At 46.0% G+C, this 17,264-nt stretch overlaps 1 protein-coding gene across 1 annotated transcript in view; it reads right to left on the bottom strand.

Moving 5' to 3' along the window:
* BFSP1 (beaded filament structural protein 1) overlaps positions 1-17,264 on the bottom strand; it is a 61,434-nt gene that overhangs the window by 13,805 nt on the left and 30,365 nt on the right. Inside the window, exon 4 of the mRNA XM_069768744.1 lies at positions 5,240-5,332. Within this exon, the coding sequence (XP_069624845.1) occupies positions 5,240-5,332 (93 nt within the window). The remainder of the gene's footprint in view (positions 1-5,239; positions 5,333-17,264) is intronic.

The raw sequence follows: 17,264 nt of genomic DNA, 5'->3' as shown, positions 1-17,264 counted from the left end.
CTCGCTAGACCGCTATATTATCACAGGTTATTGCTGCAACGCATTACTGGGAACGGAGCATCGCCTGTGCTGGATTTGGGGGCCGCCGGAAGGTGAGTATATAACTATTTTTTATTTTAATAATTTTTTTTAACAGGGATATGGTGCCCATATTGCTATATACTACGTGGGCTTTGTTATATACTATGTGGCTGTGCAATATACTATGTGGCTGTGCTATATACTGCATGGGCTGTGTTATATACTACGCCGCTGTGCTATATACTAAGTGTGCTGTGCTATATGCTACGTGGCTGTGTTATATACTACATGGGCTATGTTATATACTATGTTGGCTGTGCTATATACTACAGTATGTGGGCTGTGTTATATACTACGTGGGCTGTGTTATATACTACGTGGGCTGTGTTATAAATTGTGTGGGCTGTGCTATATAATACTTAGGCTGTGCTATATACTACATGGGCTGTGCTATATACTACGTGGGCTGTGTTAAAAACTGCGTGGGTTGTGCTATATGCTACGTGGGCTGTGCAATATACTACGTGGACTGTGCTATATACTATGTGGGCTGTGCTATATACTGAGTGGACTGTGCTACATACTGCATGGGCTGTGCTATATACTATGTAGCTGTGTTATATACTGTGTGGGCTGTGCTATATACTACGTGGGCTGTGCTATATACTACGTGGCTGTGCTATATACTATGTGGGCTGTGCTATATACTGCATGGGCTATGTTATATACTGCGTGGGTTGTGCAATATACTACGTGGCTGTGCAATATACTAAGTGGCTGTGCTATATACTACGTGGCTTTGTTATATACTACATAGCTGTGATATATACTACGTGTCTGTGCTATATACTACATGGGCTGTGTTATATGCTACATGGGCTGTGACACTCTTTTGCCCGGGGCCCTCAAAAACCTGCAGCTAGCCCTGGCTTCACTGATTGGTCGCGCCTGGCCGGCCGCGAACAATCAGCGACAGATGCAGTCCGGCTGCAAATTGGCGCAGGATTTGAACCACGCTTCGCTAATTGGTCGCGCCCAGCCTGCCGAATCCTGTGTATTCATTGCATTATTCTGAAATCTTCATAAATAAACTACATACATATTCTAGAACACCCGATGCGTTAGAATCGGGCCACCATCTAGTGTTGTATATAATCTATTTGGTATTTCAAATCTATTTCCGCGCCTATAAAAGGGTTTTGTCACCCCTGAACTGAAATTAAACAATATAGGGAATTTGACCCCTATAAAAATAACACCGGTATTGTAGTTTTTATTAAATGTGTTTTGTAGAAAAACTGTCTGTTCATTCCCTGAAATTGATTTACAATGCTAACTTTAGTGACCGGATATATCTAAATCCCGAGCCCTGCATACGCAGTGTGAGCGTGCAGAGGTATTGTTTGAAACCTCTTCTCCTAAGGGTACCATCACACAGTGCCATTTTGATCGCTATGACGGTACGATCCGTGACGTTCCAGCGATATCCATACGATATCGCTGTGTCTGACACGCAGCAGCGATCAGGGACCCTGCTGAGAATCGTACGTCGTAGCAGATCGTTTGGAACATTCCTTCGTCGCTGGATCTCCCGCTGTCATCGCTAGATCGGTGTGTGTGACACCGATCCAGCGATGCGTTCGCTTGTAACCAGGGTAAACATCGGGTTACTAAGCGCGGCCCTGCGCTTAGTAACCCGATGTTTACCCTGGTTACCCGGGGACCTCGGCATCGTTGGTCGCTGGAGAGAACTGTCTGTGTGACAGCTCTCCAGCGACCACACAACGACTTACCAACGATCACGGCCAGGTCGTATCGCTGGTCGTGATCGTTGGTAAATCGTATAGTGTGACGGTACCTTAAGTATAGTGGCCGCTTGCTGCACATAGAACTACAATGCAGCAGCAAACAATGCTGATAAGAGAGGAATTTGAGAACAGGCAGAATATCCGTATATCTGCGCTCTGAATTCCTGCTGCTATGTGTAGTGGCTGCTTATTGTCTTATGATCCTGTATGCAGTGAGGAGCTGGAGAACGGGGTGAGAACTCAGCTCCTGCACCTAACACAGTGTATACAAGTGCTTGGCTACTCCAGGATCAGTTTGTTTAAGGCCGAAGATTTAGATCAGGCAGTGCTCCAAAGTGGGCACTGTCAATCACCATGATGGGAAGAGTGGAGTATTGTAACAGAGGGGGGTGCACCAAGTCATTGGTCACCACAAGTGTCCACTGAAGCCCCCTTATTTACATATGTAATAAAACTGTTTCTCTATAAAGCACATTTACTATAATATACAGTACAGTAACAGTGTGATTATTTTATAGGGGCCAAGTCCCTTATGTGAATATTTAAATAGTTTGTTTTCAGTTTTGTGGGTGATAGAATCACTTTAAACTTTTATATCTCAATCAGACTTAGTTAAAAGAGAAGAAACAATCTTTCCCAAATTGTAAATGTGCCAGTACAAATCTGTGTTAACAATGTCAAGCCCGTACATTTAGATTGATATTATAACTTGTTTAAGCAAAGGGCAAAGCTAAGAAGAAATAGTACAGTACTTGTCACTGGAGCAGTTAAGAAGATAGTGGAAGAGATCCTTCTTCCCTCCTCTATCTACAGGATTTACGGCAGTACCTTACAACATCCAGAAATATTTCAAGATGTTGTAACCTGATACAAACAGTAAAGACAAGTAGGAAAAGAAGGAGGGGGGTAGGATGCCACAATGAATCCTTGCTCTTGATGAAGGAAGACTATGGTTATAGCATCATTAAAGGGAACCTGTCGCCAGGTTTGCCCACCACCACCTTTCAGCCCTCATGTACAGCATACTTATATGCTCTATATACGCCGGCCTGTGACAAAAGAAAAACACACTCTATTATACCCACCTGCGGAGCAGTCATGTCTGAGGGGCAGCGCTGGTCCTGATCCAGCACTTCCCTTCTTCTTTCAATGCCGTCCTCATTCTGTGCTTTGGGTGGATGACGTGACCCTGTGTCATCCACACATTGTTTCCCTGCATTACACTCCTGTGCGGTGTTCTTCTTTGCCCTGGCTAGAGCAGAGTGAGGTAATACAGTGCACATGCGTGAGGGCATGTACACTGCAGTACTTTGCTCTGCCCTCAACACGCATGCACAGGAGTGCAATCCCAGGGGAACCTGTGTGGGTGCCGTCATCCACCCAAAGCACAGAAAGAGGTCAGCATCAAAAGAAGAGAGGAGGCACCGGATCAAGACCAGCAATGCTCCATGGACCCAACCACCCCACAAGTAAGTATAATAAAAGTGGAACCAAGTGGAGAAGGGGAAAAGTAGAGTCAGTTCACCGTTGATGCAGCCACAATCCTGCTGAGAAGCGCAGGGAAAAGCCTGGGATCCGGCTGAAGCAAATGAAGAGGAAAAATCCAGTGTGGAATCAGGTAAATAAAATGTATGACACTGTCTAAACAACCATGAATAAGGCTCATCGGAGCTGAAACGCATTGGTTGTATCCACTGTGACAAGAACCGAACTTACCATGTTTTTATGGATGTGTTTTATTTCTTCAATAAAATTGGACATTTTACCTACCTGCTTCCACGCTGGATTTTTCTTCTAAGAAGAAAAGTTCTATAAAAGTTGTTTTTTTTGTTGCAGGCCAAATTTTGGGCATATATACACATATATATACACATATATTAGTATGCTGTAAATGAAGGCTGAAAGGTGATGGCCGTTTCTCATATGTGGCAAACCAGGTGACAGGTTTCCTTTAAGTAGTACTTTGCTAACACAGCAATGTCAAGAAACACAACCAGATATTCTCATCATCTTCTTATGTTATGGAAAATTGTTAGAATAAGCCATAAACTTGGTTTCAAAGGAGGTTCGATCTCAGGAATACCAGTAACCCTGAGAACAAAGAGTCCCAGCTCTAAGTAAAGCATTATGTGAAGTTGTTAGGCTACGTTCACATTTGCGTTGTTGGGCGCAGCGTCGGCGATACGACGCGGCGCAACCAACAACGCATGTACACAACGTGGCGTTTTGCTGCGCATGCGTTGTCATAAGATCCTACAGATCAGGAATTTCGGCGCAGGGAAAAACACTACAAGTAGCGTCTTCTGCGCCCTGTCTTGTGCGTCTATATGACGCATGCGTCGTAAAACGCAGTACAACGCATACCGGCGCATGTCCATGCGCCCCCCATGTTAAAGATAGGGGCGCATGACGCATGCGTCGGTATGCATCGACGACGCTGCGCCCTACAATGCAAATGTGAACGTAGCCTTAGTCAAAGGGCTAGGTTTCAAATTTTGACCAGAGCTTCCAATAAAGTAAATCTTTCGTGTGCAGGTCACATTCCATTGCTTAAAATCGTACAGATTGGTTGTCAGGAGGTATAGTAGACTATCATGGAGTCAACGTGTTGGAATATGTTTGGTGCAACAACTCCATTCCTGTCTATGAGTATTTAGCTGCTAGATTTGTATGGTGTTTATAAAGTTAGAACAAAAAAACCTCCCAGGGCCTCACACAGGAAGAGCATGTGTATTTCCTGCTTCTCCTGTGTCTGTGTATGAGGGAAAAGCGGCCTGCTGTAGATGCTGCGCAGATAGACACACAAATGATTTATTCCTGATCTATTAAGCTTATATAGCGTTCCTGAATAAACAAGCTCTGCTGCTGAGTATCATGAGTAATCTGCTGCTAACACAAGGCTTACAGAGATTTTACCTCATAATCTGTTACAGAGGGCCTGTCACTAGGTCAAAAATCACTAGTTTCTGCCCTTATTTTACTCCCACTGTTCCCCTGAGTATTCTGCTCTTTTTTTTAATTTGTTATTTGATACCAGCAAACTTTTTATTTAGTGCTAGTTTTGAATGTTCTTTACAAGGGGACTTGGCTCATAGGATTCTCTGCGGGCGTGTCTGTGAGCACCGTCCCCTTGGTAAAGACCATTAAAATTAGCATTGAATAAAAAAGCCCAAATCTTTGGAGCTGTATGGTGGATTAAAAAAACAAACAAAAAAAACAGAATAATGAGGGGAGCAGCTGCAGTAAATTAAGAGCAAAAGCTGTCCACTTTGACTTAGTGACTGACAGGTCCTCTTTAAGGCCTGGTGGTCATGGCGTACATTGGTACATTGGCATTATTACAGGTACAGTACATGCACAAGATGATTCATTATTTTTACTCAGGCTACATGAATAAAAAATCACCGTACCTCATACATGCCGACAGTGATAGCAGTCACAGGTGGGGTTGTTTGGATAATTTGCTGCAGTATGTTCACATAAGTCTGAATTTCCATGAGATTCTGTTGAGTAAAAATAAAAAGTAATTGTTATTCATTAGTAGAGTTGAGCGACCTTGACCTTTTTAGAGTCGAGCCGGGTTTTGCGAAACCCGACTATCTCAAAAGTCGGGTCGAGTGAAATCGGCCGATTATGACGTAAAGTCGGGATCGACCGAAACACGAAACCCAATGCACGTCAATGGGGCAGCATAGTCGGCAGTGAGTGGGGGCCAGGAAAACACCTAGAGTGCCCATTTTAATGTCAAAACCATCCATTCTTCTTAATGAAGCTTGTCAAGTGTAATTTACCTTATAATAATTGGAAGGCATTTGAAATTGGGGGTCATTTGGCTAAAGTTGTGGTGCGTAGGGCTGGTTCAAGTAATTAGTGGGCCCAGGAAATCTGGACCACGTCACGGCAGTGGAGCAGGGAGAGGTAAGTATTTCAACTTTGCAAGTGCTGTGAACCTGAGCAAGCAGGGGGGGCCCACTCGTTGGCATTGGCACTGGCACAGGGCCCCTCAAAGTACAGCGGTGTGTTTGCACGGCGGGGGCGCCTCCCACCGACAGCAACACTTTTGCGTACCATGAGAGGCCCTGTGCCAGTGACGTCGCCAACTAGTATTCCTCCCCCCACCTGATGAAGGAACCTGCACTTTCATCTGCACCTTCCTGTTTGTCCCCGTGTAAGGTGGTATGGTATGCGGGAAGGGGGACCTGACTTTCAGCAGGGTCACAATCTTGCAGTGTAGCGTGCACGGGAAATGTTGCGTTATGGGTCAATGTACCAGCAGACTCATCTATCACTGGCTGGGCAATGGGCAGGATGAGGAGGAAACACAGATATAGGCCCAAAGAATAAAGTGGGCTAAATGCAGTTCAAAATTGGTAACACAGGACTAATCAGGGGGCATTGCAGTGGAGGACAACTGGAATGAGAGGCTGACACAGAGAGTAGGCCCAAATCAGTAAGTAGTCGAAATGCAGTTCAAAATTGGCAACAGTAGTAAACAGGCGGCACAGCTTTGTTCAGTGGAGGAGAACAGCAAGGAGTGGCAGACACCGATAGTAGGCCCCAAACCAACTAGTACGCCAAATGCAGTTGTTCCGTTTAACCACAATTTAATGAGAGCCTGAAGATAGAAGTTCAGGAAAGGCAACCTGGAGAACACCTTGGAGTGGAACACACCATCTCTCTACACCCCATACCCAATTTGTAGGTCTAATGCAGCGTAGTTTCCAACAACTACTAAACGAGAGCATGATGATCGAAGCATTGGCGAGGAAACCTGGGGAACACCTTGGAGTGGAACACACCATCTCTCTACACCCCATACCCAATTTGTAGGCCTAATGCAGCGTAGTTTCCAACAACTACTAAACGAGAGCATGATGATCGAAGCATTGGCGAGGAAACCTGGGGAACACCTTGGAGTGGAACACACCATCTCTCTACAGTGGAACACACCATCTCTCTACACCCCATACCCAATTTGTAGGCCTAATGCAGCGTAGTTTCCAACAACTACTAAACGAGAGCCGGAAGATCGAAGCTCAGGAAAGGCAACCTGGAGAACACCTTGGAGTGGAACACACCATCTCTCTACACCCCATACCCAATTTGTAGGCCCAATGCAGCGTAGTTTCCAACAACTACTAAACGAGAGCCGGAAGATCGAAGCAATGGAGAGGAAACCTGGGGAACACCTTGGAGTGTAACACACCATCTCTCTACACCCCATACCCAATTTGTAGGCCTAATGCAGCGTAGTTTCCAACAACTACTAAACGAGAGCCGGAAGATCGAAGCAATGGAGAGGAAACCTGGGGAACACCTTGGAGTGTAACACACCATCTCTCTACACCCCATACCCAATTTGTAGGCCTAATGCAGCGTAGTTTCCAACAACTACTAAACGAGAGCCGGAAGATCGAAGCAATGGAGAGGAAACCTGGGGAACACCTTGGAGTGTAACACACCATCTCTCTACACCCCATACCCAATTTGTAGGCCTAATGCAGCGTAGTTTCCAACAACTACTAAACGAGAGCATGAAGATCGAAGCAATGGAGAGGAAACCTGGGGAACACCTTGGAGTGGAACACACCATCTCTCTACACCCCATACCCAATTTGTAGGCCTAATGCAGCGTAGTTTCCAACAACTACTAAACGAGAGCATGATGATCGAAGCATTGGCGAGGAAACCTGGGGAACACCTTGGAGTGGAACACACCATCTCTCTACAGTGGAACACACCATCTCTCTACACCCCATACCCAATTTGTAGGCCTAATGCAGCGTAGTTTCCAACAACTACTAAACGAGAGCCGGAAGATCGAAGCTCAGGAAAGGCAACCTGGGGAACACCTTGGAGTGGAATACACCATCTCTCTACACCCCATACCCAATTTGTAGGCCTAATGCAGCGTAGTTTCCAACAACTACTAAACGAGAGCCGGAAGATCGAAGCAATGGAGAGGAAACCTGGGGAACACCTTGGAGTGTAACACACCATCTCTCTACACCCCATACCCAATTTGTAGGCCTAATGCAGCGTAGTTTCCAACAACTACTAAACGAGAGCCGGAAGATCGAAGCAATGGAGAGGAAACCTGGGGAACACCTTGGAGTGTAACACACCATCTCTCTACACCCCATACCCAATTTGTAGGCCTAATGCAGCGTAGTTTCCAACAACTACTAAACGAGAGCCGGAAGATCGAAGCAATGGAGAGGAAACCTGGGGAACACCTTGGAGTGTAACACACCATCTCTCTACACCCCATACCCAATTTGTAGGCCTAATGCAGCGTAGTTTCCAACAACTACTAAACGAGAGCCGGAAGATCGAAGCAATGGAGAGGAAACCTGGGGAACACCTTGGAGTGGAACACACCATCTCTCTACACCCCATACCCAATTTGTAGGCCTAATGCAGCGTAGTTTCCAACAACTACTAAACGAGAGCATGAAGATCGAAGCAATGGAGAGGAAACCTGGGGAACACCTTGGAGTGGAACACACCATCTCTCTACACCCCATACCCAATTTGTAGGCCTAATGCAGCGTAGTTTCCAACAACTACTAAACGAGAGCATGATGATCGAAGCATTGGCGAGGAAACCTGGGGAACACCTTGGAGTGGAACACACCATCTCTCTACAGTGGAACACACCATCTCTCTACACCCCATACCCAATTTGTAGGCCTAATGCAGCGTAGTTTCCAACAACTACTAAACAAGAGCCGGAAGATGGAAGCTCAGGAAAGGCAACCTGGGGAATACCTTGGAGTGGAACACACCATCTCTCTACACCCCATACCCAATTTGTAGGCCCAATGCAGCGTAGTTTCCAACAACTACTAAACGAGAGCCGGAAGATCGAAGCTCAGGAAAGGCAACCTGGGGAACACCTTGGAGTGTAACAAACCCTCTCTCTACACCACGGAAGGGCTGATTCTTAGGAAGGAAGGCTGTCGGAAAGAAGCAGGGCGCGTCCGAGGGTGATTATATTCTTATTAGGTATATACTCACCCTCGGACGCGCCCTGCTTCTTTATTTGTAATGAATGTTTATTTGCAATGTGGTTTTGACTTACTCTATTTTTTTGGTAAATAATGATTTTATTATTTTCATTGTTTTGCATCTTCTTGGCAATAATATAAAGAAGACGCGACAGGACAACTCTCGGTGGATGCCATATCTGTGTTTAAAATTGAAAAAACCTTTCAGTTAACTACTTGCAGGAGAAAGTTATTGTAGCTGGTGGCCATTTTTAGTACTGTACCAGATTTTTGATGTATGTGTTTGTTTTTAATGTTAAAATGTCTGCCTTTGATATCTCTCCAGTATTTTCTTTTTTATAAGCAAAATACTTATTTTTATATTTTCTGATGTTGGTTCCAGGGGTACACGGGCAGCAGTGGTGTGGTCAGTGGAGGCCTAGTGGAAGGAGTGACCGCAGACAGGCATCGAAGGCCTAAAATAATAACACATGGCTGTAGGCAATTTTAAATTGGTTCCAGGGGTACACGGGCAGCAGTGGTGTGGTCAGTGGAGGCCTAGTGGAAGGAGTGACTGCAGACAGGCATCGAAGGCCTAAAATAATAACACATGGCTGTAGGCAATTTTAAATTGGTTCCAGGGGTACACGGGCAGCAGTGGTGTGGTCAGTGGAGGCCTAGTGGAAGGAGTGACCGCAGACAGGCATCGAAGGCCTAAAATAATAACACATGGCTGTAGGCAATTTTAAATTGGTTCCAGGGGTACACGGGCAGCAGTGGTGTTTTCAGTGGAGGCCTAGTGGAAGGAGTGACCGCAGACAGGCATCGAAGGCCTAAAATAATAACACATGGCTGTAGGCAATTTTAAATTGGTTCCAGGGGTACACGGGCAGCAGTGGTGTGGTCAGTGGAGGCCTAGTGGAAGGAGTGACCGCAGACAGGCATCGAAGGCCTAAAATAATAACACATGGCTGTAGGCAATTTTAAATTGGTTCCAGGGGTACACGGGCAGCAGTGGTGTGGTCAGTGGAGGCCTAGTGGAAGGAGTGACCGCAGACAGGCATCGAAGGCCTAAAATAATAACACATGGCTGTAGGCAATTTTAAATTGGTTCCAGGGGTACACGTGGCTGTAGGCAATTTTAAATTGGTTCCAGGAGTACACGGGCAGCAGTGGTGTGGTCAGTGGAGGCCTAGTGGAAGGAGTCACCGCAGACAGGCATCGAAGGCCTAAAATAATAACACATGGCTGTAGGCAATTTTAAATTGGTTACAGGGGTACACGGGCAGCAGTGGTGTGGTCAGTGGAGGCCTAGTGGAAGGAGTCACCGCAGACAGGCATCGAAGGCCTAAAATAATAACACATGGCTGTAGGCAATTTTAAATTGGTTACAGGGGTACACGGGCAGCAGTGGTGTTTTCAGTGGAGGCCTAGTGGAAGGAGTGACCGCAGACGGGCATCGAAGGCCTAAAATAACAAAAATGTCAATACAATGGTATTGTCAGTGGCAGGCATTGAAGGATGTCAGCGCATAGACTAAACATTGGTGGAGCTGTGAGATAATTTTGCAAGTGGTAGAGCACTGTTTGAGCTGGGGTGGGGGGAAATTGTCTTGTGGCCGGCGGTACAGGCCCAGGGCCCCTCATATTACAACGGTGTGTCTGACGTTGGGTGCGCACCACCACCGCCAGAGACACTTTATTGTACTAGGAGGGACCCAGTGGCAGTGCCGTCGACCAAAAGCGGGCTCACCCACCTCTTCAGACAAACTGCACTCTCACGGGTGCTGTCGCCAAGTGTCGATACCACGGCCCCGTATGGGGAGTTTGGCCATTTAGTGAGGTGTAAACATGTCGTATGCTGGACAATCAGGTGCAGAAAATTACGAGATTGGAAAAGGCATTCAGAATAGTCCACAGGCAAGACCTTTTCATAGGAAATCTGGATCTGTTGAAGTGCTCACATAGCACGAAACAGCTGTCATCCTTTTTTGTATTCACATACCCTCCTTGCACCGCATGATCTCATGTGAATAAACCGCTTTGATTGTTCATATACCGGTGAGTGCGCTTTCAGTCTCTTCTTATGTATCTTTTCATAGGAAAGCTAGGTGTCAGCCGGGCAAGGTGGGGCAAAAGATTTCGAAATCCAGTTGTGGTTCATTTTAATGAAGGTTAGATCATCTACATTTTGGGTAGCCAGACGAGTCCTTTTTTCTGTTAGTATTGAACCTGCAGCACTGAATACTCTTTCTGATAGGACACTAGCTGCCGGGCAAGCAAGCTCCTGCAATGCATATTCTGCCAATTCTGGCCAGGTGTCTAATTTTGATGCCCAGTAATCAAATGGGAATGACGGTTGAGGGAGAACATCGATAAGGGATGAAAAATAGTTTGTAACCATACTGGACAAATGTTGTCTCCTGTCACTTTGAATTGATGCTTCAGTACCTGTCCTGTCTGCGGTCATAGCAAAATCACTCCACAACCTGGTCAGAAAACCCCTCTGGCCAACGCCACTTCTGATTTCTGCCCCTCTAACTCCTCTGGTCTGCTGGCCCCTGCAGCTCGTGTGAGAACGATCACGGGCGCTGTGTGCAGGGAATGCCAGAAGCAAACGGTCAACAAGAGTTGATTGTTTGGTTGCTAATATTAGTTCCAAGTTCTCATGTGGCATTATATTTTGCAATTTGCCTTTATAGCGAGGATCAAGGAGGCAGGCCAACCAGTAATCGTCATCATTCATCATTTTAGTTATGCGTGTGTCCCTTTTGAGGATACGTAAGGCATAATCCGCCATGTGGGCCAAAGTTCCAGTTCTCAAATCTGCGGTTGTGCTTGGTTGAGGGGCAGTTTCAGGCAAATCCACGTCACTTGTGTCCCTCAAAAAACCAGAACCCGGCCTTGCCGCGCCACCAATTTCCAGTGGCCCCGGAAAAGCTTCCTCATTAAAAATATAATCATCCCCATCATCCTCCTCGTCCTCCTCCTCCTCTTCGCCCGCTACCTCGTCCTGTACACTGCCCTGGCCAGACAATGGCTGACTGTCATCAAGGCTTTCCTCTTCCTCAGCTGCAGACGCCTGATCCTTTATGTGCGTCAAACTTTGCATCAGCAGACGCATTAGGGGGATGCTCATGCTTATTATGGCGTTGTCTGCACTAACCAGCCGTGTGCATTCCTCAAAACACTGAAGGACTTGACACATGTCTTGAATCTTCGACCACTGCACACCTGACAACTCCATGTCTGCCATCCTACTGCCTGCCCGTGTATGTGTATCCTCCCACAAAAACATAACAGCCCGCCTCTGTTCACACAGTCTCTGAAGCATGTGCAGTGTTGAGTTCCACCTTGTTGCAACGTCTATGATTAGGCGATGCTGGGGAAGGTTCAAAGAACGCTGATAGGTCTGCATACGGCTGGAGTGTACGGGCGAACGGCGGATATGTGAGCAAAGTCCACGCACTTTGAGGAGCAGGTCGGATAACCCCGGATAACTTTTCAGGAAGCACTGCACCACCAGGTTTAAGGTGTGAGCCAGGCAAGGAATGTGTTTCAGTTGGGAAAGGGAGATGGCAGCCATGAAATTCCTTCCGTTATCACTCACTACCTTGCCTGCCTCAAGATCTACAGTGCCCAGCCACGACTGCGTTTCTTTCTGCAAGAACTCGGACAGAACTTCCGCGGTGTGTCTGTTGTCGCCCAAACACTTCATAGCCAATACAGCCTGCTGACGTTTGCCAGTAGCTGCCCCATAATGGGAGACCTGGTGTGCAACAGTGGCAGCTGCAGATGGAGTGGTTGTGCGACTGCGGTCTGTGGACGAGCTCTCGCTTCTGCAGGAGGACGAAGAGGAGGAGGAGGGGGTGCGAACGGCTACAGCCAATTGTTTCCTAGACCATGGGCTAGGCAGAACTGTCCCAAACTTGCTGTCCCCTGTGGACCCTGCATCCACCACATTTACCCAGTGTGCCGTGATGGACACGTAACGTCCCTGGCCATGCCTACTGGTCCATGCATCTGTTGTCAGGTGCACCTTTGTGCTCACAGATTGCCTGAGTGCATGGACGATGCGCTCTTTAACATGCTGGTGGAGGGCTGGGATGGCTTTTCTGGAAAAAAAGTGTCGACTGGGTAGCTCGTAGCGTGGTACAGCGTAGTCCATCAGGGCTTTGAAAGCTTCGCTTTCAACTAACCGGTAGGGCATCATCTCTAACGAGATTAGTCTAGCTATGTGTGCGTTCAAACCCTGTGTACGCGGATGCGAGGCTAAGTACTTCCTTTTTCTAACCATAGTCTCATGTAGGGTGAGCTGGACTGGAGAGCTGGAGATCGTGGAACTAGTGGGGGTGCCGGTGGACATGGCAGACTGAGAGACGGTGGGAGATGGTATTGTTGCCACCGGTGCCCTAGATGCAGTGTTTCCTACTACGAAACTGGTGATTCCCTGACCCTGACTGCTTTGGCCTGGCAAAGAAACCTGCACAGATACTGCAGGTGGTGCGGAAAATGGTGGCCCTACACTGCCGGAAGGGATGTTGCGTTGCTGACTAGCTTCATTGGCCGAGGGTGCTACAACCTTAAGGGACGTTTGGTAGTTAGTCCAGGCTTGCAAATGCATGGTGGTTAAATGTCTATGCATGCAACTTGTATTGAGACTTTTCAGATTCTGTCCTCTGCTTAAGGTAGTTGAACATTTTTGACAGATGACTTTGCGCTGATCAATTGGATGTTGTTTAAAAAAATGCCAGACTGCACTCTTTCTAGCATCGGATACCTTTTCAGGCATTGCAGACTGAGCTTTAACCGGATGGCCACGCTGTCCTCCAACAGGTTTTGGCTTTGCCACGCGTTTTGGGCAAGATACGGGCCCGGCAGATGGAACCTGTTGCGATGTTGATGCCTGCTGCGGCCCCTCCTCCTCCGCTTCAGAACTGCTGCCGCCTGCACCCTGTTCCCCCAATGGCTGCCAATCGGGGTCAAGAACTGGGTCATCTATTACCTCTTCTTGTAGCTCGTGTGCAACTTCGTCTGTGTCACCGTGTCGGTCGGTGGTATAGCGTTCGTGATGGGGCAACATAGTCTCATCAGGGTCTGATTCTTGATCAGCACCCTGCGAGGGCAATGTTGTGGTCTGAGTCAAAGGACCAGCATAGTAGTCTGGCTGTGGCTGTGCATCAGTGCACTCCATGTCAGATTCAACTTGTAATGGGCATGGACTGTTAACTGCTTCACTTTCTAAGCCAGGGACGGTATGTGTAAAGAGCTCCATGGAGTAACCCGTTGTGTCGCCTGCTGCATTCTTCTCTGTTGTTGTTTTTGCTGAAGAGGACAAGGAAGCGACTTGTCCCTGACCGTGAACATCCACTAACGACGCGCTGCTTTGACATTTACCAGTTTCACGAGAGGAGGCAAAAGAGCTAGAGGCTGAGTCAGCAAGATAAGCCAAAACTTGCTCTTGCTGCTCCGGCTTTAAAAGCGGTTTTCCTACTCCCAGAAAAGGGAGCGTTCGAGGCCTTGTGTAGCCAGACGACGAACCTGGCTCCACAGCTCCAGACTTAGGTGCAATATTTTTTTTCCCATGACCAGCTGATGCTCCACCACTACCACTACCCTCATTACCAGCTGACAATGAACGCCCCCGGCCACGACCTCTTCCACCATACTTCCTCATTGTTTTAAAAACGTAAACAAACTAACGGTATTTGTTGCTGTCACACAAATTACACGGTGAGCTATAACTTCAGTATGATTTAGCTACCCCTTTACAGGTGAGTGAGACCACAACGAAAATCAGGCACAATGTTACACACTCTGTTGTTGGTGGCAACAAATGAGAGAGATGCCACACACGCAGGACTGTCACTGAAGCACAAATGTAAATATTAATCTCCCACTAATTTGATTTTTTTTTTTTTTAAGGGAGACTTTAGGAAAAAAAAATAATAGAATAAAATGATTTTTTCAGGAAGAATTTAGAAACCAAATAAAATAAAATGATTTTTTCAGGGAGAATTTAGAAAACAAATAAAACAAAAAAAGGCTTTCTATGGCCCACTGAGTGAGAGATGACGCACACAGGAGTCAGGAGTGGCACACAAGCTCAGAGGCCAATATTTATCTCCCACTGATTGATGTAGTGATTTTTTCAGGTAGATTTTGGAACCCAAATCAAGCTAAAAAAAATAATAGGCTTTCTATGGCCCACAATTGGAGAGAGAGAGAGATGGCACACCCAGGAGTCAAGACTGGCACACAAGCAGAAAGGGCAATATTAATCTCCCACTGATTTGTTTTTTTTTGTTTTTTTTTTCAGGGAGACTTTAGGAAAAAAAAAAATAGAATAAAATGATTTTTTCAGGAAGAATTTAGAAACCAAATAAAATAAAATGATTTTTTCAGGGAGAATTTAGAAAACAAATAAAACAAAAAAAGGCTTTCTATGGCCCACTGAGTGAGAGATGACGCACACAGGAGTCAGGAGTGGCACACAAGCCCAGAGGCCAATATTTATCTCCCACTGATTGATGTAGTGATTTTTTCAGGTAGATTTTGGAACCCAAATCAAGCTAAAAAAATAATAGGCTTTCTATGGCCCACAATTGGAGAGAGAGAGAGAGATGGCACACCCAGGAGTCAAGACTGGCACACAAGCAGAAAGGGCAATATTAATCTCCCACTGATTTGTTTTTTTTTTTTTTTTTTTCAGGGAGACTTTAGGAAAAAAAAAAAAAAAGAATAAAATGATTTTTTCAGGAAGAATTTAGAAACCAAAGAAAATAAAATGATTTTTTCAGGGAGAATTTAGAAAACAAATAAAACAAAAAAAGGCTTTCTATGGCCCACTGAGTGAGAGATGACGCACACAGGAGTCAAGAGTGGCACACAAGCCCAGAGGCCAATATTTATCTCCCACTTTTTTTTTTTTGTTCCAGGGAAAATTTATAAACCCAATAAAAAAAAAAATAAATAGGCTTTCTATGGCCCACTATCTGAGAGACAGAGAGAGATGGCACGCTTAGGACTGGCACACAAGCCCAAAGGCCAATAATAATCTCCCACTGATTGATTTATTGATTTTTTCAGGTAGAATTTAGAACCCAAATAAAGCAAAAAAAAAAAATGGGCTTTCTATGGCCCACTGAGTGAGTGATGATGCACACAGGAGTCAAGAGTGGCACACAAGCCCTGAGGCCAATATTTTTCTCCCACTGATTGATGTAGTGATTTTTTCAGGTAGATTTTAGAACCAAAATCAAGCAAAAAAATAAATAGGCTTTCTATGGCCCACTGAGTGAGTGATGATGCACACAGGAGTCAAGAGTGGCACACAAGCCCTGAGGCCAATATTTTTCTCCCACTGATTGATGTAGTGATTTTTTCAGGTAGATTTTATAACCCAAATCAAGCAAAAAAATAAATAGGCTTTCTATGGCCCACTGAGTGAGAGATGACACAGACAGGGATGGCACTCTAGCAGAAATGTCAATCTTAATCTCCCACAAAAAAAAAAAAAAAAAAAAAAAAAACAGGGAGTGTCCTTCAATTACTATCTCCCTGCAGTAATCTCAGCCAGGTATGGCAGGCAGCAATAAGGAGTGGACTGATGCACAAATTAAATAAAAAGTGTGTACAAACCAAAAAGATAGCTGTGCAGAAAGGAAGGAACAAGAGGATTTGTGCTTTGAAAAAAGCAGTTGGTTTGCACAGCGGCGTACACACAGCAATGCAGCTATCAGGGAGCCTTCTAGGGCAGCCCAATGAGCTACAGCGCTGAGGGGGAAAAAAAAAAATGTAGCTTCCACTGTGCCTGCACACCGAAGGTGGTGTTGGGCAGTGGAAATCGCTACAGCACAAGCGGTTTGGTGGTTAATGGACCCTGCCTAACGCTATCCCTGCTTCTGACGAAGCGGCAGCAACCTCTCCCTAAGCTCAGATCAGCAGCAGTAAGATGGCGGTCGGCGGGAACTCCCTTTTATAGCCCCTGTGACGCCGCAGACAGCAAGCCAATCACTGCAATGCCCTTCTCTAAGATGGTGGGGACCAGGACCTATGTCATCACGCTGCCCACACTCTGCGTTTACCTTCATTGGCTGAGAAATGGCGCTTTTCGCGTCATTGAAACGCGACTTTGGCGCGAAAGTCGTGTACCGCATGGCCGACCCCGCACAGGGGTCGGATCGGGTTTCATGAAACCCGACTTTGCCAAAAGTCGGCGACTTTTGAAAATGAACGACCCGTTTCGCTCAACCCTATTCATTAGTTTAGACATAAACGTATCTAAAATGTATGAGAACTTGATGTATTCATCTGATTGTGGAAACATACATCACACATAGGATTGTAACAGTTCACACAGCAGGAGCAATCTAATACATGTTTTTATGGAAAAATATAACCACAAATCCTGTGAAGAGAAGGGTACACATGGTAAGTTGCAACTT

This window comes from Ranitomeya imitator, chromosome 5 (genome assembly GCF_032444005.1).
Source record: "Ranitomeya imitator isolate aRanImi1 chromosome 5, aRanImi1.pri, whole genome shotgun sequence".
In the NCBI taxonomy this organism is placed as follows: domain Eukaryota; kingdom Metazoa; phylum Chordata; class Amphibia; order Anura; family Dendrobatidae; genus Ranitomeya; species Ranitomeya imitator.
Note: the sequence above shows the minus strand (reverse complement) of the source record. Positions and strands in the feature narration are given on the sequence as shown.